Source organism: Agelaius phoeniceus, chromosome 16 (assembly GCF_051311805.1).
Source record: "Agelaius phoeniceus isolate bAgePho1 chromosome 16, bAgePho1.hap1, whole genome shotgun sequence".
Lineage (NCBI taxonomy): Eukaryota > Metazoa > Chordata > Aves > Passeriformes > Icteridae > Agelaius > Agelaius phoeniceus.
This window is the reverse complement of record NC_135280.1, coordinates 2927206-2953401: the sequence shown is the minus strand read 5'-3', so window position 1 is coordinate 2953401 and position 26196 is coordinate 2927206. Positions and strand designations below refer to the sequence as shown.

The 26196-nt window shown below is 48.2% G+C and overlaps 1 protein-coding gene and 2 long non-coding RNA genes across 6 annotated transcripts; 1 reads left to right on the top strand and 2 right to left on the bottom strand.

Annotated features, from left to right (window-relative positions):
• Positions 1 to 39: 39 nt before the first annotated feature.
• On the bottom strand, positions 40 to 10942 carry DHRS7B (dehydrogenase/reductase 7B). Of its 4 annotated transcripts, XM_054644027.2 has the most exons (8): positions 10872 to 10892; positions 10197 to 10253; positions 6098 to 6273; positions 4121 to 4236; positions 3291 to 3501; positions 2549 to 2641; positions 1124 to 1276; positions 40 to 789 (listed from the first exon to the last, which is right to left on the bottom strand). In XM_054644027.2, the coding sequence occupies exons 3-8, from the start codon at positions 6246 to 6248 to the stop codon at positions 584 to 586; spliced, it is 930 nt and encodes a 309-aa protein (XP_054500002.1). In that variant the 5' UTR covers positions 6249 to 6273; positions 10197 to 10253; positions 10872 to 10892; the 3' UTR covers positions 40 to 583. The 4 variants fall into 4 exon arrangements, with proteins under 4 accessions (XP_054500002.1, XP_054500000.1, XP_077043307.1 ...); XM_054644025.2 differs by lacking the exon at positions 10197 to 10253 and having other exon boundaries at positions 10872 to 10942; XM_077187192.1 differs by lacking the exon at positions 10197 to 10253 and having other exon boundaries at positions 6098 to 6269; positions 10872 to 10919.
• LOC143695386 (uncharacterized) lies at positions 7817 to 8911 on the top strand. The gene is made up of 2 exons (XR_013184523.1): positions 7817 to 8376; positions 8757 to 8911. It is a non-coding gene; the product is annotated as an uncharacterized LOC143695386 (long non-coding RNA).
• Positions 10943 to 21358: 10416 nt separating the features above from the next.
• Positions 21359 to 25764, bottom strand: LOC143695348 (uncharacterized). The gene is made up of 3 exons (XR_013184455.1): positions 25182 to 25764; positions 23969 to 24102; positions 21359 to 21832 (listed from the first exon to the last, which is right to left on the bottom strand). It is a non-coding gene; the product is annotated as an uncharacterized LOC143695348 (long non-coding RNA).
• Positions 25765 to 26196: the final 432 nt, after the last annotated feature.

Below are 26196 nucleotides of genomic sequence, written 5' to 3'. Positions count from 1 at the left end.
ATGATTCAGACAGGTAAAATGATGCCAAATACACCCAAATTGTACATCAGTTACTTCTTTAAAAGTGGCACTGGACTGAGCTTAATTTATCAGCTGACTTGGCACGTTAACAGGAAGAGGCTGTGAAGTTTCCCACTGCAAGCAGCATGTCCTGGATCAGACTGGAAGGAGTGGGAATGAGACACTGATCACGAGAGCTCCCAGCTGAGGACTGTATTTCACAGGGGTGGGGACAGCCAAGGGCTGCTCGTGTGAAGGCAGAACAGGTGGGTTTTATTTGTAGCAGGCCAGTAAAGCTGAGCATGCCTGCAGTGAGGTGAGGAGTCTCCCAGCCAGGGCCTCCCCAGCTGCAGTGTTCCCCTGAGCCCTCCCCTGCACCTCAGCTCTCCCCCATTGTCCAAGCACCTTCCTTCTCCAGCTGAGGTTTAGGTGCTGTCTTCCAGCAGTGTGGGGGAAACCACTTCCCAGTCTCCATGCAATGGTAAACAGCTTTTTGAGGAAGGGTTTTCCTGCAGGAGCACCTCCAGTGATGTCCCAGCCGACTGCAGGGGCTCAGCCTCTCCCTGCTCAGGCCAGCTGAGCTCTAAGAGCCCTTTGCTTTTCTCTCCTTTTTTGCTCTAGATGCCATTAAGGTGAAGAACAGCCTGGGGCAGAGGTTCCTCAGGTAGACAGCCAGGCAGGGGGTCAGGCCAGCCACAAGCACTTCCTTCTTCTTCTGTCCCACTGCATTGAGAACCACCTGAGCCACCTCGGCCGCCGTCTGTCCCTCGGCCGTGGTCTTGTCCATAACTGCCAAGGGAAAGCTGAGTGAGCAGCAGCAGCAGCAGGTAAACCCCACTGAGCACCTTTCCTAGGAGTGCTCTAACTGCACGTGGCTGCTTGCTCTGGCTCTCACTCCAGCTGGGTATGGGAGCACAGGCAGCTGTTGCTCATGGCTGGCCCTGAAGGCAATAGCTGCTGTCTGGAAAGGTTCAATTTTGGGGCTTGCTGTTCCTACCCTACATCCAGAGGTGGTTTTTGATCCTTCAGGGCTAACCTGTGGCCCCACCAGAGGCCATGTGTTGCAAACACACCTTATGATGACATGGAGATGCTTTAGAAAGGGCAGTGAGGGGTATCTCACCTCCATAGCGAGATCCATCCGCCGTGACAGCGTTGAGGGACAGGTTGGTCTGGATGTAGCCAGGGCTCACAACTGTCACTTCAATGTCATACTGCTCCACCTCTGCTCGCAGACAGTCAAAGAAGGCCTGGGTAGCGTGCTTAGAGGCAGCATCTGGAAAACAGGACAAGGACTGTGCACCAAGGAGAGGAGCAGGCTGGAGGAATTTTCATTTTCTGAATGAGATTTTCACTACAATGCAGCCACTCCTCAGCAAGAGCTGCTCTCCAGCCTCTGCCTTTGTTTTTGTTTAGTGAATGGCAGCAACAGGTAGTGAGAGTCAGAGGCAATTTAGGAAGACAAAATGTAAACTCAAGTTCAAAACTGGCTGGGATCCTGAGCTTAATATCACAGCCCTGCCAGAGCACTCCAGAGTGAGCCCAAGCTGCCTCCCAGTCCTGATAAAGGAGACCCAAAGCCTCTGCCCTGCACGTGCTGAGCACCAGGGACTTGCAGAGCAGGTTCAGGGCTTGGCTGCACAAAGGAAGAGCAGATGACACAGGCAGGCACAGCAGGGAAGCGTGGCCTAGGGCAGGATTTTCCCCCAGGAAATGATGGCTGAGTGACTCCTTGTGCTTGGTCACTGCCTGTGGCTGCCCCCACCACACCAGCAGCACCAGAGCCAGCTCAGCAAGGGCTGAGGGCCCTGCAGTGATCCAGGCAAGGGCTGAGCTCCTGCTGCCACATCCACAGGCTCTGGTCCCTGGGAAGCAGCCTGGGAGCTCCTCAGAACACACTTTCTGCAGCTGGACCCACACCACCTGCAAAACCCCATGGCTCAGACATTCCAGGCTCTCCCCCCCTCAGCATCATTCCTGACCCACTGCATGCCATCACTACTCTACTTCTGGTGTTCACTTTCAGTGATTTACAGATGTTTGTGTGTCTGCTCTCATCTTAGTTCATCCATCTTTTAAAAGGGCTTTTTTTTTTCAGTAATCCCACCAATATTTCTTGTCATAACTGATTTAGCGTGAAGAGTTTGCTGGATCAAGATTGTTTAGGCTTTTGTTCTGGCATTGTTTGTACCACAGCACTTCATAATTTATTAAAACCAAAAATTCCTGCTTTCTTAGAGGAGATAATGCAGACAAATGACAAGGACAAAATAGCATAAAATTATGGAATTATAATGACTCTCAAGATAGGACAATCAAGCTGTTTTCAAAACATATTCTCCATCCCTTAATAACTTTAGGACAGGGCTAAGATTTTGTATTTAAGAGTGCTGTCAGTGGTTTGCAACCCCTCTGAGGGTGATGCACAGCTCTGCCTTCCCTGCACACAGCCAATTCCATGGAGAGCTAAATGTGGAAGCAGGAGCCAAGTATTTATTCAGCCTGGTGCCCCAAATATGTCTTTCCCATCTTCTGTGGAGGTACTTACATGCAGATCTGAAAGGAATGCTTATTTTGCCTTGCACACTGCTGATGGCCACAATGTGGCCTTGTCTCCTCTTGATCATGGAGGGGAGAAGTGCTAGCAAAGGACAGAAAAGACCCATTCAGACAACACTCCTGCCATTGCTGCTGTCAAGAATCAAAGCTTTCAGAGCACTCAGAGATGCTGAAGGGAATTACAAGATCCCTCTTCAGTGCAGGGGTTGGGACAGTGCTTGGGGTGCCTCTGACTGAAGCTGTGTCTGCCTGGGAGGGTCACCTGTGAGGAGATTCCTTGTGCCAGAGGCTGCACAAGGGCTGCTGTGGTGGCTCTGATCTCCCACACAGTGGGCAGCAGGATTTGCTTTTCTTGCCACCAGAACACCTTCCCATTTCCTGCAGCTGACACGCTCCAGGCTGATCTTTCTGTGTGACCAAAGCTTCCCAGGAAAGCTGCAGCTCCACTGGAACCCCCCACCACATTCTGTCAGGGCAGACAGGATAACTGGACCTCTTCCCAAGCCCCTGCCAGGCTGAAATCAGGAGATGGAACCAGGGATCATCTCCACTGGAACCAGGGATCATCTCCACTGGGGCATTTCCCACACAGTCATGCCCTCAGGCCTGCCCAGAACCCCAAACCTCCCTTCAGCCTGTGCTGTACCAGCCACAATGACATCACAAGCAAAGCTGTGCTCAGCTCTGGTGGTCTGCAGAGGCATCAGCCAAATCCTCTGGGTCACAGGTACCTTTGGTGAGGGCTACAGGTCCAAAGTAATTTGTTTCCATCACTTTTTTATCCACATGCAGCCCTGTGTCCACGATGGTGCCTCTGAAGCTGATGCCAGCGTTGTTGATCAGGATGTCCACATGACCCAAGGCCTTGAGGATCTCCTCAGCTGCATTCACCACGGCCTTGGTGTCTGAGAGGTCAAACACCACGGTGTGAGGCTCGTGTGGCTGTGAAGAAACTCGAGTTAGCAAAATCCAGTTCAGTGCTGGGTGTGCCAGCTCTGGGATCCCCCAGCTCTGGAAGCACAGGAGCAGGGCCATCCAGACCCTGTTCCACGGGGGGAATTCATGGCACAAGCAGGTTGTGCTCCTGTACCCTGTTCCTTATCCCTGAGCCTAGCAAAGGGACAAGGGAGATCTTCCTCAAGTACTAAAGTTTCCTGTTGTCTTATTAAAGGAAATGCATCTGAAAAAGGCAAAACCTAACCCATGTGTTTTCTGCAGGACCCAGCAGTACCTTTCTTAGCCACAGTCAGCAGGCATAGGCATAAAAAATAAAAACAGAAATGAAGTCACTTTTCTAGATTTGGTGTATGAGGTGCAGGTGTAAGAGGTCTGGACACTCTGCCCTCGTTGCTTTCACTTCCATTTCTAGCCAAGCTGGCTTCTTTTAGGGGTTTTTACAAGGAATGACCTGCCAGCTCAGTGTACTCCTGTATCAGCATCCATCCCTAACCACAGCTATTGCTCAAGAGAACAGCCCACAGGCAATTCTGTAACTCCTGTGAGAGCCCAAGCAGAAATCCAGGCCAGGTGAGCCCAGGGCCTGTCCTGGTGCCACACTCACGTTCTTGCGGTGATTCTTGACAGCACAAAGCTCCTGCACCAGCCCCTTCAGCTTCTCACTGTCTCTGCCACACAGCACCAGCCTGGAGCCAGCTGCATGGAAAGCTTTGGCACATTCTGTGGAGAAGCAAGAAGAGAGAAAAGTGGGCATGTGAATATCAGCCAAAGGACAGATCCACATCAGCCCTGGGGACAGCTCAAAGTGCTGTTTGCTGCAGGGTCTTTATTGCAGGTGGCTTTATTGCTGCTGTGTGGTGGCCAGGCTGACTGACAGAGAGGACACAGCCACTCCCACTCTCCTGGGACTGTGACAGACACATGAGGCAGCTGCTGTGCTCACAACATTCTGTGCTGGTCAGACACTCACTGTGCTCTTCACACATCCTCCCCCTCAGCTGGTCACATTTGCCTCTTTGTTTTTGACCACATTTACCCTGTGTGTGTCATCTAACACAAATCTTAGGAGTTTCAGTTTTAATGAACACCTCCAGAGGTTCTGGGAGCCTGGGCTTTAATGCCTTCATCAAGGTGATTCTCCTCATGGGGAAAAGCCTGGAGAAGGGATGCCAGGCCATTGTCCTCCTAATTGCATGTTCCTGTCCCCTCTGGGAGCCAGAGGGACAAACTGCTTGTTTGCACAAGGGGTGACAGTGGATGGCAGTGAACACACAGTAATTAGAGGTGGTCTGGTGTATTAATAACTAGGAGTAAGGGGAGTTGTAGAAGATCTTGCAAATGAGTCAAAAAGGGAGGAAACTTTACAGTACAGTGGTGGAAATCTCTACACCCCACAGCACAGACAGCTCCAGCTGGAAGGTCTCTCCTGGAATACTAATTTCCTCTCTTCTTGATGAGAAGTACAAGATCCTTTACCACTCCCACTCTTTGGTTGAGGCAGGCAGACAGAACCAGTTCATCTCCTTTGGCCAGTTCCTGAACACCCCTGTCCTTAGGGACAAACTCACATGCAAAGGCAGCATCAATTAAAGCTCTATTTGTTCTAGAAATGTACTCATCCTAATGAGAGGCCTTGATAGCAGAGAGCACCTTGTCTTCTCTTCAAGCAGCTTTTAAAGCAATTATAGAAAGCAGAATTAGAGAATGTAGCCACTGAAGCAAAACATAAGTTTCCTTTGGAAAAAAATACTCCCTGGTGTTAATAATGCCAAGAGTTTGACTTTAGAGTGGATGGATTTGTACCATGACAGGTACCTAACTTGAGGGTGAGGGACAAAGAAAAGGAGTGGAAAGTTTTGCAGAGCAGCTGGAATTATGTGAAGGCAGAACACAATTTCTGGGAGGTTTTAAAGAAACAATTTGGCTTCCTGGCTTTTTCAGGATTTAGGGAAAAGACCCCTGACAGCACAAGAACAGCATCTAATTCCTTGTTTGATGAGCTCCAGTTTATACAAGGTGATTTAAATTTTTTGTACCAAATGTTGAGACTTCCTTGCATATACATCTACAAGAAGAATCAATCAAAATTACTGTCTGAAAGGAAGAATGATCATGCACTTTTTTGACTTCAGGGACAATATGTAATGAAATGAAAGAATCAATAATTTTATTTACACAAATTAAATCGAAAAATAAACCCCAGAAGAAGGTAGTTTATGTCATGGCAGCCTTACTGGGAGCTGTGGTTGGTTCAGAGCTGGAAAAAGCCATTTCAGTCCTTCTTGCCCACCCAGATGGGGCAGCAAGAGCTGGAGCTTCATGCACAGCACAGCAGTGACCTGAGAGCTGTGCCCAGGCTGCTCTGCTCATTTCCCTGGCATCTCCCAGGTGCTTATTGGAACAGGAATGGTCTCTACCAGGCTGGCAGGTGCTGGCAGAGTTGATTGAAACCAAGTGGTTGACTCAGGTGGGAGCTGCATGTCTCAAACTCAGATCAGCAGGAACTTTCAGCTCATTCCTGCTTTGCTCCTGCCACAGCCCCCTGCCTGTGCTGCCCTTGGTGGGCTGTGTGTGTCCATACCTTTCCCCAGGCCAGAGGTGGCCCCTGTGATCACCACCACAGCCTCCTGCAGGTAGGTTCGCATCCGCACCCACTGCAGCAGCCGGAACAGCGCGAAGATGCCCAGGCTGCCGAAGAGCAGCGGGATGATGACAGTGCTGGTGAAATCCATCAGCTTCCCTTTCTCAGCTGTCTTCCTAGAGCCACAGGGTGAGAGGAAAGAGAGCATTTCACCATGAGGAAAATGAGCAAAGGCCTGAAAACTGCTTTCAAATTATTCTTCTTAACTCTGCCTTAGACCACCAATAAACCACCAAGGTATCTCTGTGTCTTCAGCAGGTTTTCTCATCCCTTCATTTAGGTTTTGGAAAGTTCACATCAGTACCCAATTTTAGGCACTGAAACAGTAATGAAGTGAACATCCCAGCAGGACACTTGGCATTGCATCCTGTCAGCTGTCCCATCACAAACGTGGGTTCAGGGATGCTGTTCCCATGTTTTGCCCTAAATTCACCCTCTTGTGTGGAAGTTCCTCAGGGCTGGAATATTTCTCCACGTTCTTCTGATTGTATAAAACTGTTCAGATTTCTCTAGAACAGCCAGTACCAGAGTATCTACAAGCCAGAGATCAGTTACTGTGTGTTATCCCAGGTGGATATAAGCCAGTCTGTCTTTTGGAGGCTCCAGGTTTTCTCTCTGAGCCAGTAATTTGCTTAACACACTGAAATCTCATCCTGGGATTGGATTCTGATACCAAGGCATAGCCCTAATCTCCTTGCTAAGCCATTCCTTCAAGAGAGTTTATGTGACAGCTTACTAAGGGCCAAAGAGCAAGTGGGACTCCTGTGAAAAGGCCACTAATTTTCCCTCTGTATATCCCTGAGCTTTTATCAAAGCTTGGTGTAAGAGTACAGTTAATTACAACCCCTGCCTGAAATCTTCTGGGTCACACATGAAGTCACAATGAAACATCAGGGTATTTTCCCTTCCCTTCTTCTTTCTCATGCAGGCAGAGCTTGAACTCTTGCAGTCTGAACTGCAAGACAGGCCTTTACTGGGAAGATACTGGGAAATTCTGGGCACACAACTTGTGCTCCTTCAAACACAAGGAGAGCATGAGAAGCAGAAAACAAGAGGTAACTACAATGCTAAGGCAGAATTCAGTGTCACTGAGGGGATGGCAGAGGCTCTGCATGCCATGGAACAGAGCTAATGTGGAAAATGTCAGGCTCTTCCAGATACCCATCAGGGGCTTGGAGAGAATTCCTCAAATAGCTGCTCAGTGAACAGCTTGCTGAAATAGTAGTGAACTGAATAAAATAACTATTTCTGGGGTTACAGCTGGAACACAATAAAGTAACACATAAAGACAGCTCTAAATAAACCTGGCAAGGTCAAAAAACAAAACCACCAAGGTAGAACACAAATCTTCTTGGGGTCCTTTGGAGCTTCCCATTCCCAAAGTGACTCCTGTGTGTCTCAAGTCCTTCCTGGTGGGATGCAGTGTGGATCATGCAGGGAGACACCAGAGCAGCAGCTGCCCAGGCACAGGGAGTGTGCCCAGAGTGGGAAAGCAGAAACACCAAAGGAGGATTCAGCTCAGGCACTGCACAGCATCTTATTCCTGCACCCGAGTCTGGGAGTGCACACAGGGTGTGTTTGGCACTGGTCTGCAGCCAGGGACTGGGACAGTTCATTTGGCATAAGATAATGGATCTTCCCTGGAATAATTCCTGTGAAAGAGATGTTCTGACACAAGCCCACTGGATTTTCAGGCTGGATGAAAAGGTTCTCCTGACTGGTTCATGCTCAGCAGCTGCCTTCTCTATGATTCCCCTTTTTTTGCTCTCTCAAAGGTCTCTTGAGATTCACAGCACAAAGTGTGGGCAGGGACAGCAGGTGCTGTGCTGACATTGGGCTTACAGGACATTCTGGAATAAAAAAAAAAAATCCCCAGCCCACATTCAGGCCCTTTCATTATTTCCCAAGTGGGAGCTGACAGCTGCACTGGCACTTCCTTCATGAGGCACTGGAAAAATCTGGCCCTGCTGTGGTTTCAGTGAAATGCAGGTGCAAAGGTAACTGAGAAGAGGGGCCTTTCCTGACACCTCTCCTAACTAAAGCACACTGAGATCTGACAAATATTTCTAATCTTTTATTGCATTTCTTTCCTTTTTCTCATGCTATACACAGGAACTGGGCAGATTGTCCATCTCTGCCTGAGGGCTGCAGCAAACCAAGAACCCAGGCAGGAGCAACAGCTGCTCTGGCAGCTCCCAGGCTGGAGCCTGAGCCAACAGGTAACAGCTCTGGGGAGGGGAAAGATGGGATGGGGAAGAGAAGGAGAGGAGCCAGAGAGACAAGGATTTGCCAATCAGAGATGTAAATCCCTCTATATATTTTAATTATATTTTAATATATAATTTATATATCTTTATCTATATATTTATGTATATTATATATTTAATATATATTTTATATAATTTATATATTATATATAAATAATATATCATTTTATATAACATATAATTTAATCTATAATAATATATAAATATATTAATATATTGGTTATATTATATTATATTATATTATATTATATTATATTATATTATATTATATTATATTATATTATATTATATTATATTATATTATATTATATTATATTATATTATATTTTTAGGGGCATGCAGATGCAGTGCCTTCTTCCAAGGTGCTCAAATGGCCTCTTATAAAAAAACCCCAAAACAAAGAAAATCTCAGATCAGTCAGACTTGAGAGAGAGCACAACCCAGCTGAATAAATCATTTGGGACAGAAAAACTTCTGTAGCACTTCAGACCCACAGCAACAAGTTTTGCTTTGATTTCCTGACCTGCTTCTATCACAACCCCAACTTTAGGTGACACTGAAGCAGCCAAAGGCAGCCCAGAGCAGGAAAAGCTGTGTCACACTGAAAATGGGGGTGAGGGTGGGGGACACGTGGGGGCCACCCCTCATCTGAGATGCATTCACCATCCCAGGCCTCCTGCTCCAAGGTCTGAGACCCCACCATCACCTCTGTTCAGTAATTTGGGTATTCAGGCTGAAAAACCCCTCTGTTTTTAACAGGTAATGTTTATTACACCAGGGTTTCAGCCTGGGAGAAGCCTCTGCTCATTAACTGCAACCCAAGTCCTGCAATTCCCAATTCTCCATCCCAAAGGGCAGGATTGGAACATGCAGGTTACCAGAGAGCAGAAATAAGAACACTGATAATGTCAGCAGATACAGGTGACAGGAGACTTTTTTTGAAACTTTTTAAATCACATTTATCCACTTTAATTGGATTAATGTGATTTATTCCCATAGAATAAATTACAATCATCCAATTAAAAATAAACCCAGAACTTTCCCTTTAAAACAAAACTGGGTGTTCTCCCATAAAAGCCAGGACAGTGGTTTCTCAAAGAACAAAGATTAATGACCTTATTCATTAATAAGGTCAAGGGTGCAGAGATGAGAGCAGATCCCAAAGAACCAAACCCCTGGAAGCTTCCCCAGACAAGGGGGGAATAAAGCTGATTGTGCAGCTCCAGGCTCCCAGAATCACATTGTCCTTTAGGTGACAAGTGGCACCAGCTGGGAGGCTGCAACCCCAAACCCAACGGCTTGAGGGATAAAAGGAAGGGGGGGAAAAACTGGTTTTCCTAAGGAAAAAAGCACAGCCCCTGTGGGCTTGAGTGAGGGCTTTAGTCTGAAGAAAGCACAAGGTCCTACCTGAGAAAGGAAGGGGCTCACCAACAGTGGCTCTGAGCTGGAGCTGCCTCGGTGCTGCCTCAGGACAGCCCCGAGTTAAATGTGGAACTGGCAGCGATCCAAGCAAGTGTCCAATGCCAGCCCAGCCCGGGCTGCCTCTAAAAACAAACCCAGGGAACACAGCCCTGACCTTTCCAGGGCACGGGGAATTCAACCCCCACACCGAGAAAACAGAGTGAGCTCAAACGCTGAAAGCAGTAAAAACTGCTCAGGAGGAATGCAGCAACTGGGCAGAGCTCCTCATGCAAACAGGGAGCAGGAGGAGAGAACAGCCCAGCTGGAATTCCCAAAGAAAGCTGGAATTCCCAAAGGCAGCCAGGCATTACCTGAAGCATCAGCCTCTGCTGGATCTCTGCAGTCCTTCAGTGCATCCTGCCTGACTTCTTCAACCCAAGGTGCAGCAAAAAGGGAAAAAAATTGTTTGCAGCACCCAGAAACCAGCCTGGACTTGAGGAATTACCTGGAATCCCACCTGGTCTAGTGGAAGGTGCTGGCAGGGGTGGAATGAGAGGGGATTTAAGGTTCTTTCAACCCGAGCCAGCCTAGGATTCTATGAAATCGTTTTCTCTTATCTTCCTGCCCCTTTTACTCAGGTACGAAGTGTAATTCCAAAGTGTAATTCCTCCCTCCCTCCCTCCCACACGGAATTCCTCCGTTGGTGTTCGGGACAGAAACAACGGCGGCCTGATCAGAAAACTCAAACATTTGTTGTTCCAGACAAAGCCTTTTGCAGACATTTACCAAATCAAGAGCCACCTAAACCTCCGTGAGACCATGACGGCCGGCTGTCCCTGATTTATCTGTAATTGGGTTTTTAATTTATCTGTAATTGGGTTTTTAATGTCGGTACCAGCGGTGAACTCTGTCCCGGAGAGCGCCTGGCGTCCCTGCGCGCTCCAGCGCCGCCTTCCCCCAAGCTCTCCCGCGCTCCCCTGAGCCCCGCAGCGCCCCGGCCCCTCCCGGGTGTCCCCCCCGTCCCTCCCTGTCCCCTCTGTCCCCACCTGGCCGCCGCCGTCACCATGGCCACCGCCGGAAGTGGGCCCGGGTCGCTTCCGCCCGGACTCCTCTCCCCGTGACGCCAACCGGAAGTGGCTGTGGGAGAGTAGCTGCCCTCACCTGTCCCTCCGCCTGTGCAGCCCCTCCGGAAGCGGCGATGCAATCAGAGGTTCCGCCCTCTCGGGGTCCCCGCCGGGTGGGTCTTGCCCTCAGTCCCAGAATCCCAAAATCCCGAAGGGGTCAGGCTGGAAGGGACTGTGGGGCGTGGGTTCAGCCTCCCTGCTCAGGGCCGTCCCAGAGCACGGAACACGGTTGCTCTGGAATATGGCCGGTGAGGGAGGGAGGCTCCACAGCCTCTCCCCTCAGAGCTCGGGCACTGTGACATCGGCACAGGACACCCCAAAATCCCCTCCTGAGGGTGACACTGGCACAGGACACCCCCAAAATGCCACCATGAGGGGGACATTGGCACAGGGCACCCCCAAAATCCCACTCTGAGCCTGAGGGTGACACTGGCACAGGACACTCCCAAAATCCCACCCTGAGGGTGACATTGGCACAGGACAGGACTGTGCAAGGTGTGACTGTGAGGAACAGCAGTAAATTCCTGTAAGAGAAAATAGACATTTCTGCAGAGCCTTTTTCAAATCTGTGATGGGGAAAAACCCAAATTTCTCTGATTTTCCATGAACTCTGTGCAGAAATGGGACCTGGATGTGCAGCTGTAAATCCCCTGGCACTGATAAGGGCACAAACCTGGCCCCAGTGATCCCAAAAGCCCAAAGTCCAAATGTGTCAGGATTCTTGCCCTGAGGAAGGAAAGGCACAGGGCATTGCTCTTAGTGAAAGATTTTGTGAGGTTTTTGTGATTCCATTTACAGAGGAATCAGAAATACTGAAATGTTTCCAAGGGTATTTAATCCCAGATGTCTTTCCCTGTGCACAGCAGAGAGATAAAGGACAGGGTTTTTGCAGCAGTTCTTTGAAAGGTGGTTTTATCATCCATTTTATGGTAAGTTTTTTCTGCTCATCTCTTCTAATAGGGAAAACACTGAAATTAATTCAAAGCTTCAATGCTGGTTCATGATTAGTAAGGGATCAAAATTTCAGGGAAAAGATGAGAAAATAATTCAAAATCTTCCTAAAAATTACTGTCTGAAAGGAAGGATGATTATGCACTTTTTTGACTTCAGGGACAATATGTAATGATATGGAAGAATCAATAATTTTATTTACACAAATTAAATCGAAAAATAAACCCCAGAAGAAGGTAGTTTATGCCATGGCAGCCTTACTGGGAGCTGTAGTTGGTTCAGAGCTGGAAAAAGCCATTTCAGTCCTTCTTGCCCACCCAGGTGGGGCAGCAAGAGCTGGAGCTTCATGCACAGCACAGCAGTGACCTGAGAGCTGTGCCCAGGCTGCTCTGCTCATTTCCCTGGCATCTCCCAGGTGCTTATTGGAACAGGAACCTGCTCAAATGCTCTCTCCCAGGCTGGCAGGTGCTGGCAGAGCTGATTGAAACCAAGTCCCACAGCAAATGCTCAGATTGGAGCTGCAGCTGCAAAGTCAGTGGAGTAAAGGTTGACTTTGTTGCTTTGACTGGGATTCCATTTCCTTAGGTTAATCTAATGTAATTAGCAAGAAAATCACCTCTGATTTAAAGCTGCTCATTGACACATCATGCACTGGGATTAGAAGATTTACTGATGTCAACATGTCTTTGTTCTCAGAACCACCAGTGAAGACTCTCCCCCAAATCTAGGACTGGTTTGCAGACTGGGCAAGCCCCAACTGGTAAATGTTGGCATCATGTAAAACTATGCTTGTTGGTTTTATTTGCACTCAAATCTCTTTCCTTTCTCATTTTGTCAGGCCACAACTGCAGAGGGCTGGAATCCTTTTAGCATGTTAACACTTCCTTGACAAACATCCTGCTGTTCTGTTGCTGCCCTCTTGCAGTGCAGGAGCTCATTCTTGAGGGGGAGAAAAGAAAAAATCTCCAAACTCAAGGAATTGAGTTTGCACTTGTGTTTGGTGATATCTGCAATCACTGAGTGCAGATCTGCAGCCTTTTAACCCTAATCTCTAGGGCAGTAATTTTGTGCCCTAGTTCCTGTGGGCTCTTATTTGTCACTTTTTCTTTTTCCAGGAGTATAAGATGCAGCTTCTTTCTGTAAGAAAAGCTTTGGTTGCTTACCCTAAGAGCAAAGATCTGGGCAGAAATCCCCACAGGGTAACAAAACCCTTCCCCAGGGAAAACATCCTTGAACTAGCTTGAACTGAGAGTTCCCAGTTTCACAATGCCTGTGGCTGGGAGATGTAAATGTTCCAAGGGCTGTGGCAGGATTAAAGATTTTCTTGTCTCAGCCTCTCATAGAAGGGTGCAGACTCTCATCCTCCCCTCCCTGCTCCCACACTGGAGTCAATGAAAACATTCTGGGGTGGTAGGGGGGGGGAAAAAGCAGACCTAGGATGGAAAACAGACAAATAAGGGCTTCTCAGGGCTTTTCCAGTTCTTTGCCCCTGCAGCTGTTTGCAGATTTGTCTGTGTCCCTTTCAGACAGTGACCCAAGAAAATGTTCTTAACTTTTGCCTCAGTTGTAGTTCTGGTTTGGACCTGGGCTCTGACTCAAGGACATCAAACTCCTTTCAGAGAACTTTCTGGGTACTTGGTCACTATTTCTCTCAGCTCTTGTCTCTGGGAGAATTTTGCTGCAGGTTCAGTTCATTGCAGTTCAGTTTTTTTCCACCACCTGAGTATTATTTTTCTTTCCCAGCTATTTTCTATAAGGTTTGTTTGTAATTACTGTCTCCTCCAGAGCCTGCACTGCAGCATTTCCAAGCTCAGTGTGAGAACAGTGTAGACTTAGTGAAACTGCATTTCTGATGTGTGATCGTGCTGCAAATCCCCAATCCTTGCAGATAACCCAAGAGCTGGGGAAGAGGGAGAGGCAGCAATCTCCTCTCCTCCTGCAGATCCCCACACTCCACAGCCACTTTAATGGAGCTGAATGCTTCCAGGGGAGAGAGTGATGTTCTGTCACACACAGAAATGGCAAAGCTGAGGCACCATTTCCATAAATAGATGCTAATTGTGGTTGTTTTAATTGATGAGAGGACAGCTCAGGCCAGCTGTACAGAAGTATTTCCTACCTGCAGCTTCACTGCTCTCAGGATACCCAGCCCTGCCCTTCCCTGCTGCCTTTACTTGGTTTGGAGGAGAGAAAGCAGGACCAGGCTGAGGGTTGGGCCCCCCAAGAGCTGTAAAGGTGCAGACACATCTGCAGAGGAGAGGAGAGCCCACCCCTGTCTGGGTTTGGGTGGGTCAGGAAGGAGTTAAATGACAGCAGAGGGAGAGGCTGTGCTATTGTTCAGGCATCCCTGGGTCCAGGGTGGCTGATCTCTATTCCCGGATCTGCCTCTGGCTTCCTGCACGACCTTGGACCGCTCCCTTACCTTTTCTTTTCCTTAGCTCCCAAACTACAACATGGAAATCCTTCTCTTCCTGTGGTGCCTCGTTCCCTGCAGGATTCAGGGGGCTGAGGTTCTCTGGTGGGAGATCAGGGGAGCACAGGAACGCGTTTCCACTCAGAAAGATTTAAGGAGAGAGCAGCAATTTTTGGGGCATGTTCCTGATCGTTCGTATCCAGCACGAGCTGTTCATATTTGGGTGATTTTGGGGTTTTTTAGCAGCAAACTTGTGGTGAAAGGCAAATGTTGGTGCAGCTGCCCAGAGCGCTGCCAGCTGCAAGGAGCCTGTTCTTCACTAGAGGGTGCTTTGATCAAAGATTTGGATAACCGCAGTTCTTTCTGCACAGAATTTCCTAATTTTTTCTTCCCCAGTCTCCATTCCTGCCCCTTTTTCTGTGCTTTAACACCACGGGGGACACTTAATGATGCTGGATATCGAACAAGGCTAATCTGTGGTACTGCAGGCTCCAAGCACCCACCAGCCCGCCGGGCTCCCGGGCTTTGGGGTTTGAAGTGTGGATCAGCGCTGCTGGGCTGTGGCAGAGAATTGAATTCTTTCCGTGTTTTCTATTCCCATAAGGAAAAGGCTTCAAAGAGCAGGTCCCCTCCCCCTCTCTGCTGGTGAAGGGCATTTAGGGAAGCTGGGAAAGAAATCCAGCCCTGACAGACGCATTTATTTAACAAACCACTGCCTTTCCCTACCTTAGCAGAAAACTGGGTGTTTTTTAAAAAGGGGATTGCTGCTTTTATATCCATTTTTGTATTCAGGAGATGGTTACCTAGCCAAGGTCATTGCTGCTGCATGCCTGGATCGAGCAGCGAGCAGCTCCTCTTCGTGAATGAGCGCTGCTTTCAGTGGGGCTCCCCCAAGGAAAAAATAGGAATTAGGCTTGGATCTGGGCAGCACAAGGTCCCAGGCTGCTGCCGGGCAGAGAAAGCCACAGGAACAGCGTCCCCTTTTCCAACGGCAGCCGAGGGGATGAATGAAGCTGTAATCAAACATTTCCTGTGCAGACATGCACGGGGCTGGGCTGGGCTGTGACAGCCTGTTCCAATCCGGCACACACGGGGAGAACCAGCGGCTGGGGCCCCGCCACGTCTCCCTGGGGCTGTCGCCTCCCTGGGGATGGTCCCTGCAGCCCCAGTGGTGTCGCCAGTGCCTCGGTGCCAGGCGGCTGTGCCAGTGCCCGCGGGCACCCCGGCTCTGCCGGCGGGTCCCATCGCGCACAGCTCCCTCCCCGCTTTGGCGAACGTCGATGAATGGGCTGGGGCTGGGGCTGGGGCTGGGGCTGGGGCTGGGGCTGGGGCTGGGGATGAGGCTGAGGCTGGAGATGGGGCTGGGGCTGGGGCTGAGGATGGGGCTGGGGCTGGGCTGGGCTGGAGATGGGGCTGGGTGCCAGCTCTGACCCCACAGCCACGCTCAGTCACAGCCCCAGACCTCGCTCTTGCCCCCAGCACCGCCCCGGCCGCTGCTGCCAACGCCAAGGTGGAGGGTTCGATCCCCGGCTGGGCCGATCACGTCCGGGTCGGGCTCGGTGATCCCTGTGGGTCCTTCCCCGCTCGGAATTTCCCGGGGTTCTGTGCCTGCAGAATCCTGTGTGTGCCCGCAGCACCTCACTCCTCACATGCAGGACGTTGCGCTCATGGCAGCGATGTCCCCACAGCAGGGACACAGCGATGCCGAACTGCAGTGGGACACAAAACTCCTCTGGGGACCGGGGCTGACACGGATTTCTGTGCTATTCCCCTGTTAGCGTCCCACTGCACATGCATTTGTTCATCGTTATTAAGATATTGATGCTGACTAAAGCCTGACCCTGATCACACAGAAATTCACCCAGTGAGAAGGGGGGACAGGGCATTTCCTCACATCTCCCATCTGGAGAGCAAACCCCTCTCCCAGTCCCTCCTGCCTGACAGGGAAGGGGTTTGGTGACCCAGGAATTGCATCACTGGCGCGTGCAGATTTTTTTTGTTGTTTTCCCCCTGAAATGTGCTTGTTTTATTGTTTTCCTCCGATGGAATTTGCCAGCGTGTCCCAAATTACGTGGTTCTGAGATGTAAAAGCAACATACCTGTGTGGGGGAGAGAATGAGTGGTTTGCACTGTGCAAGCTGGCTCTTCCTTCCCTCCTCCCTTCTCCCCACATCCCCATGTGCTATGGAGCCAGCTGCTCCCGGAATAGTTTGGGAATGAAATGTCACCATTTGAAACTGGTGAGTCACACTTTTGGGAGGAGGGGAGGAGAGAATCTGAAATCTTGCCGTGTGGCAGAGCGTCTCCTGGTGAGTACAGAGAGATTTTTAAAACCACAGACTCCCTGATGATGGAGTTGAGGGGCTTTGAACAGAGGCTGCTGGGTGTGTCCACGCTGCTTTTTTTTTCTTTTCTTTTTCTTTTTTTTTTTTTTTTTAATAGGATCTCAAAATCTTCTGCAAACTTGAATTTTCTTCCCCAACATGCCCATTGCAGCTGGATGCTGGTGCCTCCTCCAGCAGCCCTGGGTTGTGTCTGTCTGACAACACACCTCCAGTGACTCTCTTAATTAAGTCTCCCGCACTGCTGCGAGGTGTGTAATTACAGCGAGACCTGACTTAAGCATCCACTCGAGGGACTAACAAAAAGAATTCTTAACCAGAGCAGGGAGGAACAGAACTTTACTGAATAAATTTTTTAAAATATATTTTAGGGGAAGTTTATTAAACAAGGGAGGGTAGTTATTTTGGGTTTTCTTTCTCCCAAAATAAGGATGATGCCTTTAATATACTGAGCATTAACAAAATCAGCTTTTCTTTTCCTACCAAAAGCATACTTGATAAATTCTGTGTTTTAACAGAGATTACTATAAAAAAAGTGTCAATTAGTGCAAATGGTGGCAACGATCTTGCAAAATGAACTACTGTTTATCAGAAGCTCAGCAGTTTTCCTGTTTTCCAGTTTTCCTCAGCAGTTTTCCTCCTCTGCCCAAGCCCAGTGACAGATTATTTTAGTGAAAGGGCAGCCCTCAGGATTGCAGTTTTAGGGTGCTGTAACCACCTGGCAGCTTGGCCTCGCAGGTCCCAAGATCTGTAAGTCTGGAGGTGGCTGTAACACTACTGGTGCCTCCCAAGGAGTGCAGCAGTTCCAGGAGGGTGGATTTTGGCTCTTGCTGGCCCAGCTCGCTGTCAGAGGTGCCAGTCCTGCCCCGAGGTGGCAGCTGGGCTGTGCATCCCCAATCCAAGCCAGCAATCATTTCAGGTTCTGCTGCTATTCCGAGCATTGTGGTGACACAGGGAGATGTGCCACCCATCCTGCAGCCCCAGTGATCTCCAGCTGAAGGCCAAGGAGAAGCTGGAAATAGGAATAGCAGAAATAGCCCCCAGAGGGGCTGTCAACCCTCAGGTCCCACCTTCAGTGGCATTCTGAGTTCATGCTGTGAGTAAAACTCCCAAATTGCTCACCAAGCTTGCAGTCAACTTGGTGGGGATTTTGCAGGCATAAGGCCCTGGAGGGTTTGATGCCATCTCTGCTTTATTTGGAAGACTGAGCTCAGAGCAAGATTTTATGAAGTGTGCATTTCTATCTCAAATTCTAGATAGCTTTAACAAGAAACCCACATCCTCCATTGTCACTGGATTTGACAGAAAACCCTGGCTGCAGAAATTTGCTGCAGAGCCTCAGATTTTCTTTAATACAAAATAAAACAGCCTCAGAGACAGCATTGAAAAGTGAAATCTGGATGCTATTCCACGTGCATTTTCTCAGCAGAAAAGCCTATTTATTTTCTTAAGTGTATCACTGTTGTCCTTTTTTCTTAACTCAGACTGTCACAGTGATTTTGCACTGCAGGGCTCCTCAGAGTCCAACCAGCAGCGCTGCAGGAGCTGAAAGTTGCAGCAGCAATGCAGGAGTGAGCCAAAGAGCCAGGTCAGAAAAGAGAACCCCTCTGGGTACCTGCTGCACCCTCAGGTGGGAACTTGGAGCTATTCCAAACCAGCAACTCCTCAGAGATGGGAATGTCAGTGGATTATCAATTCTGAGGCATAGTGACACCATTTTAGTGCTTGGTGTTGTCTTACTTATGTTTGTTCTAGCATGGGTGTCTGTCTGCTGGGTTTAGCTCCCCAGATTCCTGCTGGGGATTCCCTTTAGCCTGCAGCTTCCTGCAGATAACTCCCATGATAATGCTGGGAATGATCAGTGCAAATACTCCCTATGGAAAAGCAGCTTGTTTCTCAGAATGAGGTTATTGTCCTTTCAAATAGAGTAACAAAAGACAAATTTACTGAGTATACAACTCACTGAAGTACTGCATCTTTCAGAGATACGTGATGATTTCTTTAAAACTTGGTGGATTTTTGCCCAAATCAAAGGATTTTGTCTCATCGGCTACAGTGGGATTTCCCAGAGGGCCTGAGACAACACATCCTCAGCCTCTTGGACCTTGGCTGAACTGATACATAATGTGTGGAAGTCTTCCCAACAGGAACAAGCAACCCTAGAAGGCCAAGATTGCCACTGATCTGGTTTTGGGGAAAAAAAAAAAGGAAAAGACAACTGAAATGACGTTGGACATTCATTAGCAGAGCATTGTCAGAACACAATAGAAGAACAGACAAAAGCCAGTCCAGATTCTGTGGTATTTCCTAAAGGGCTCCCTCTGGCACATGGCTATTCCCTGCCAATCCTTCTGTATTGTTTTTGATAATGAATAGAAGCTGAACAGATGATTGTTGTATTGTCCACTAAGTGATTCATTTACATTAAATAGTGCTCCAAAAGTAGGCTTTGGGTGGACTTTTTTAGTCACTTCAGTTATTTATTTATACAGTTTAATTACTGTCTTTTAACTCTCCACTGTAATAATTATTTCCTGATTGCTTCAGCTAAATTACTCCTCTGGAGTCAGTGGTCCAACAAGCCCTGACATGAGAGGCAGCATCCATGCATTTTCAAAGGAGCTTAATTTTGAATGGCCACCTCCAGGGAAGTGCTCCTGCTTGGGGAAGGTGCTGAGATTCTTGAGCACCTGCAGGGCCCTGGTGTCCCTGGTGCCTGGCACTGAATGCAGCAGGACCTTTTCTGCATAAACCATCTCAGTTCCATGAATTTCCCTGTTCACCTCTCAACTCCTGCTATATCTTCACCAAGGTTCTTGATTAACCCAGGGCTTCCACTGCAATTTCAGACTTGTCTTACAGAGGTCAAAAGTTTTGGTTTGGTTTGGTTTGCAAATGTGACAGATGTTATGTGCTTGAGGCCATGTTGTTGGAGGAGATCTTCAGTGTGAGAAGATATTTAGCCCCAAATCCACAGCCAGGGCTGCATGACCACTAACTGGGATGTACTAATGGGTGGGGGAGAATGACATGTACTGAAGGGCTCTTTGATGGCTTAAGAATTTGAGGAAATCAACACTCCAGGCCTTTTGATCTCCAGTTCTCTGAGAAGCTGCATGACTTTGTTGAGTGGCTGCAGTTGCATCTCAAATTCCCTGATTTTGCAATTTTTCTCTCCTCCTTATTCCATGTCCAAGGCAGGGAAGCAGGGACACAGAGAGAGGAAGGGAACAGTCCCAACAGTGTTGAGCTGTCCATTCATGTGGCCCCAGTTTAAACCTCCCAGGGCAGAGCAAGGCAGCCTTTGCAGGCTGGCATTTCCTCAGTCCCCTCTCCTTCCATTTGGGAAAAACAAACTCGCCAGCCCTGTGCCAAGATCCCAAAGAGAGAACAGAAGTCTGTTTTGATGAGTTTAGATGCCTGTACCTGCCAAAATGAGGCAAGATTGACTTTTTGTAACCAGTTTCCTACCAACTTCTCAGCCAAATGAACACAGAGGACAAGAATATTCCAGTTCCACTGTAGCCTTCCAGCTCCTCACCATTCCCTACTGCTCTGGCTACAGAAACTGGGCAGAAGCTGCTGTGTGACATCCTAAGATTTAAGTTTCTGTTTGTGTCACATTTTTGTTACCCAGCTTCAGAAACTGCCTTTACCTGGCCTGTGATTAAAGCAAACTCCCCACCCTCGGTATCTGCCTGAGCTTCAGCCTTCATCTGGGTTATGTGGCATCATCATCATCAATGAGGAGACTCAGCAGACACAGAAATCAAACCCTCCCTGCATAAACCCACCAAGCAGTGCCAGGGTTTCCCCTGCTGGCTCCCACTTTGCCCTGCAGCGTTGCTCTCCCCGTGTTCCTGCTGTCCCAGGGCTCCGTGCTCAGTGGCAGCCATGGAATCCAACCCTGCATTAGCAGCTCCATAATAGCTGTGCTCAGTGGAACCCAGCTCCCCTCATTAATCCAGAAAATGAGAGTTGTTTTTGTACATTTGAGAAGCTAATTATTTAAGTGCTGGGAATTAAGGCTCATCAGATGCTGGTGACTGAGTTTGGCTTTGCATCCCAGGGGATGGAAGGAGACCAAGGGAAGCTGGTTTTGCACAGGTGAGCAGTACAGCAGCTCACCAGCTGGGAACAGATCCCTGCCTACCTGATGCATAAAAACCCCCCTCTTTGTACATCTCTGTTCTTCCAGACATCATCCAGTGACTCAGAGAAGTTGTGGATGCCCCATCTCTGAAGTGTTCAAGGCCAGGTTGGACGGGGCTTGAAGCCACCTGTTCTAGTGAAAAGTGTCCTTGACCACAGCATGGGGCTGGAACTGGATTATCTTCAGTATCTCTTCCAAGCAAAATCATTCTATGATCCTGTGATTCTTCCCATTCAAATAGATTTTTCTAATCACCACTGATCAAGTAATCCTATATATAAGATTTCATTTTTTCCTACCAGGAGAAGGTGTGCCCCACTTGAGGTTGACCTAACCTTTATATTTTGCAATAAATCAATATTGCCTTGTCTCAGGTGGGTTTTTAGAAAATGAAATGAGCTCACACCATTTTTTTCTCCTATAATCAGTTGTCCTTCAGCCTTACCTTTGACCACCATACTCAGAGAAAGGTTTAGATAGAAATGCTGCTCCCTGACCTAAGAAGGGACCTTCCAGTGCCTTGGGAAACAGGAGATGAACTGGGTGAAAACCCCCCTTGTCTGTGAGAAACCACAGATGAGGCCAGATCTGCTGTTCTAAACAAAGTTTTTACAAGAGAATGACTTGCAACAGTACATGGGTGCTTTTGACATTCTTCCCAGAAAGTGACAGAAAATCTATTGATGCTATTGCCAATAACTATAGGCTGAGGAACAGGGACTTGGTTCCTGGATGTCACTGGATGGATCCCCTCTTCATTACAAGCAGCTTGCCAAGGACAAATGTTTCATTTCTTATGGAGATAGCCAATGTCCTGTGTTGCCTTCAGAGACTGAGGGAGTGAACTGCTCTGTGTGTTCACTTGAAGCCAGATGTTAAAAGTATTGTCTGGATGTAATTGCCTTGACAAATAGCAGGAGTGACATTTTAGCTCCATTCAAGTCGGTGGCAAAATTCCTGTTGAGTTCAGCTGGGGCCAAGATTTCACCCTCTGACAGCGCTGACGGGAAATCTAACGAGGGATCTGCAGAAAAATAAGCAGAGGCATTGTGTTTTTCTAGGACTATTTTCAATCCACAGGCCATGAATCCTTGGAGTCTTGTGCACCGCTTTAAAGAGGTCTGCAAAAGATCTCAAAGACAAGGAATTTTAGAGTCAGTACCTTTAAATTTGCTATACGGGGGCCATGAATCCAAAGTCAGCTTTAACCACTGAAATCCACCTGTCTGTGCAGCCCTGGGACTGACAATCATCCTTCTGGCAGGGTCTGCTCAGCTGAACCAATCCTTTATCATGGAATGTTGTGGATTCAAGAAACCACTGTGTCCTAAGCTAAGACTGAGCCATGTGGAAATCTCTGCTCTGGCACCTACCAGGTGCCATTACTGATGGACTGGGATGAAAACCAGGCTTTTTAGAGAAGCTGGCATAGCTGGGACTTTCCAACCCCTTTGGTTTTGTAGCAAGGTCAGTATTCCTTCCCCAAGATAAATGACAGGTACCAGTGTTCCCCTACAAACCTTCAGGTGTCTGAGGTAACTCAGCTGAACTTCACAGGGATTCAGAAGCAATCAGCTTCAGGCAGAATCACACAATGGATTCTGCCTCTGGTATCTCCAGAGCTTTTAGCCCTGCAGCCAGACATTCAGCCTCATCTGCTTTAAAGCCTGTGGATTAAGCAATGGCAGTCCTACTTGCATGGAAGTTTACAATGCTTGGATGACAAAAGAGTTGAGCTCAGGGGAAAAAAAAATCCTGAAGATTAAAAATAGGGTAATTTTTAAGAGGTAATAGTGTTATTTTTAGGCTTTGAAATATTTTTCTGTGTGTGTTTAGGTAAGCATAGTAGTTCTGTAAGTTCTTTCCTTTTAGAATGTGGAAGAACTTGTATTTTTAGAGTGCCTGAAGAAAAGCAGGAGAGGTACTAAGGAATCTTCCCATATTCTATACTGGTTATTAGCATGGAGAGCCTTTGTGCTTGCAGGAGCAAAGCTCCTGAACACCCCCCTTCAATTCCACTTGTGGAGCCAGGGCCTTCAGCCTCTTGCAGGTCCAAACTTAGGCCAGCTCCACTTGTAATCCAGGGTTATGGGAGGAATCCTACCCAAATCCTTGATGCTGCTCACACACCTGGACAAAGGGAAAGGTTCCTGTTTACCTAAGAATGAAACTGGACATTTTAACACATATCATGGCAAAGCATGCCCAGGTGATGAGGTGACAGCTGATTCATGGCTATCTAGAGGAGCCTACAAGTGCCACCTTGGGATGACATGGATAGAAGAGGCAGTTACTCTGCTCCTCCATGTGAAGAATGCTGCTTCTCCCCAGCTGAGCTATCATGGAACGCAGATGCCTCTCTGGAGGAAGACTTTGCTGCACATTTGCAGTGTGTTTTAGCTACTATCAACATTTATATTCCACTGGCATTTGAGGGTAAGCACTAATTAGCATAATCATCAATGCTTTAAAATTAAAAATTCTTCTAAGAGACACAGGAGAGAATGAAACTGCTTCTTCCCCCCAGAGGCAAATCCTTTCCCAAGCTATCTGCTGCACCAAAAGGTTTTTTTCTAGAAACATTCCCAAGCTATGCCCAAGAGTAAATTAAACTACAGCAAACTTGTAAACTTGTGTGTGTGTGTGTGTGCAGCAAGCAGGCCCTGATTTGACAATTACTACCTGACAAAATGTTGTCACTGTTTTCCACTCCTGTTTTGTTTTGGCTGCTGCTCTGTGCTGTTGTGTCGCCTTTAGTGTGTGGGCTGCAACAAGCAAGAAGTGTTGGTAGAGTTGGAAGTTTTTACACTTCATAGGAAAGATTCTGGTGTCTTCACAGGACAGAAAGCAAAGGGTTTAATGACATGTGTAGAGTTTTGCCTCAAGCCCCCCAAATCAGGAGCTGGCCTCAAAAAAATCTCAAAAGCCACTGTTTTCTACACTGTTCCTAAGTGGATTTTTACTCTGGTTCCAATTTACCACAAGAAGCCCAAGTTGAATTTCTAGCATAAGTAAACCCCTTTTATGGAGATAAGGTGCCAAGGGAACCCTGGGGGAGCTTTAAGTTTGAAAGGTAACACCTACACTTTGGAAATGTCCCCTAAGAGTTGATCTTTAAATTTCTGCATTGCTGCCTTTGGGAAGTGACAGTGGCTCTCACCAGGTGGGGTCCAGGATGGGTGTCCTCCATGTAGGATCCTCCATGTGGGTCCTTTGTGGCTCAGAGGATGCTCCTCACACCCTCAGCAGGGTCAGAAACCTCCAGGACAGGAGTAGGTAACTGTGCTAATTGTTCTGGAAGTAGCCAGAGAAAGATCAGTATTTTTTCAAAGGTTCTCTCCTTGAAAGAGAACCACTAAAATATGTGTTTCTTAAAGCAATTGTATTTAAACTCACAATTCTTGTTATTTCTGCATAAGACAGCACACCCTAAAGGGAGTAAACACAGGGACTCTGCAAGACAGAGTGGCAGAGAAATCTCTGTGAAAATTTCAGAGTCTGCAGGACCTTGAACATATGTATTGTCTCTTTGGTATCCTGTTTTTTCAGTGAGATGGACTTAAATTTCATTGGCAGAAATTCTCTCTTTTATCTTTATCTCCTGTTTTGATGTGGTAGCCATGGAGAAAAGCCCCAGATTAGTAACAGTAGGTTGGTGCAGAATAAGAATAACTTTCTGCTTGTATTTAGAGTGTAGCAGTATCGGAGGCTTTGTTTAATTGGAAATATTCAGAGAATAATTATTAGATGCTGTTAGGACACTAATCACCCATCCTGTTCCCTTCTATGCACCTTGAGCTGGTAATCCTTAACTTCCCTCTTTTCTGAGGGTGGTTTTCTCAGGGAAGGGGCCTGGCTCTGACTCCTGCTTTTGAAAACTGGTTAATTCTCCTGGAAGTTGGGTTAACACGGGAATGGGTGCAGCACCAATTGCTGCTCCCATTCCAAGGAGCTGTAGGCTGCACTGTGATGACTTAATAGGTCTAATGATTACACAGGGTCAAAGAGAGGGTACAGCCTCCCTCCACATTCCACTCATAATCTTCTGAAACATTCAGTGCAATTTGTGTACACAGCGGGATAATCGGGTCCTCTCCTGGCTCTTGGCACCTTTATTTTTCCACCTGTGGGGCAATTCCAGGTTTATCACTGGAGTATAATCCCCAGACTGGGTGGAAGAGGGATTTCTGGGAGAGGCTAATAAGTAGTGTGAGCCACGAGGAGCAGCAATTACAGGTGTCCCACGCAGAGGGACAGCGTGTCCTGCTGCTGCCTCAGCCTGGGGGCACAAACCCAGCTCTTTGCTCAGCCCTGCTTTGCCACCAAACCTTCTAGCTACATACAGATCATAAACCAAGCTTCCTACTATTTACCTTGCTTTCTTTTTAAACCAGCAGCACCTCTGGAGGAAACGGAAAGTCCTCAGGTGACTGTCACAAATTTTTGTATTTATTTCTGGCAAGCTGCAGCAGCAGGTCAGGAAACTGGACGCTATGTGGGGATCTGCAAGGTGAAGATTTCAAGGTTGCAGCTTCTGAGGAATGGGATTAGCATGCACTGAAAAATGGGATTGGTGAAATAACGTGGTGGCACTTTGCCACTTATTTCCTTGTTGCACAGCGTTTGCAGTGATTGTCTAAGAAGCCTCTGCAAAGCCTCCACTCTCACTCTTGAGAAACCACGGCGTAATTCCCATCCTTTCCCCCCTGCCTCACTCCATTATGTAACCCTATAGTGTGTGTGGCATACAAGCTGAAAACTATGTACAGATCCCAACATTTTTCACTGTCCTCCCATTTCCTTGTATAGGAAAAAGCTGAAATAACACCAGTTCTGGTTATACACCGCTTTTGTTTCTTCCCTGTGGAACACCAGGACGCAGGCTGGCGGTATGGAGGGGCCATATATGGTCCTGGGAGCCGGTCGGAGCGTGGCGCGGAGCCCTCCCGGGAGCCCGGGGATCGCTCTCCCCTCAGGAGACCCCGCTCCCCTCAGGAAGCCACTGAGGGAACGGCGAGAGCGGCACCAGCGGATGTGACAGCAGCGCAGGCCGCTCTGGGAGGGACCGCCCCCCTCGCGGACACAGCCAACCCGCTCTCCGCCTGCAGCGTGACTGACGTCCATCCCAGCCAGTCATACTGCCGCTCCCACCACATAGACCCCACCCTTTATGTCTGTTGGTCAGATGAGCTGTTAATCGTCCGGGATGTCCCGCCTTTTTCCGGCGGGGGAAATGCTAGGTAGGAAGGGTGGAGGGGGAGAGAAGAAAGGGAAAGGAACCAATGAGACGCTAGAGATGGGTAGATTGACAGGTGGACGGACCAATCGGCGCGCTCCTTCCCCCCGCCGCTCCCTCCCTCGCGGGCGGCGGGGCAGAGGGGGCGCTCC

What these genes read in the sequence shown, in the direction of transcription:
- DHRS7B (XM_054644025.2), bottom strand. Translation starts at nt 10,891, where the DNA reads ATGGTGACGGCGGCGGCCAG. An exon ending in ATGGTGACGGCGGCGGCCAG is followed by an intron (nt 6,274 to 10,871) that starts GTGGGGACAGAG and finishes CTGTGGCTCTAG; the next exon opens with GAAGACAGCTGAGAAAGGGA. An exon ending in TCAAGAATCACCGCAAGAAC is followed by an intron (nt 3,502 to 4,120) that starts GTGAGTGTGGCA and finishes GTTTCTTCACAG; the next exon opens with CCACACGAGCCTCACACCGT.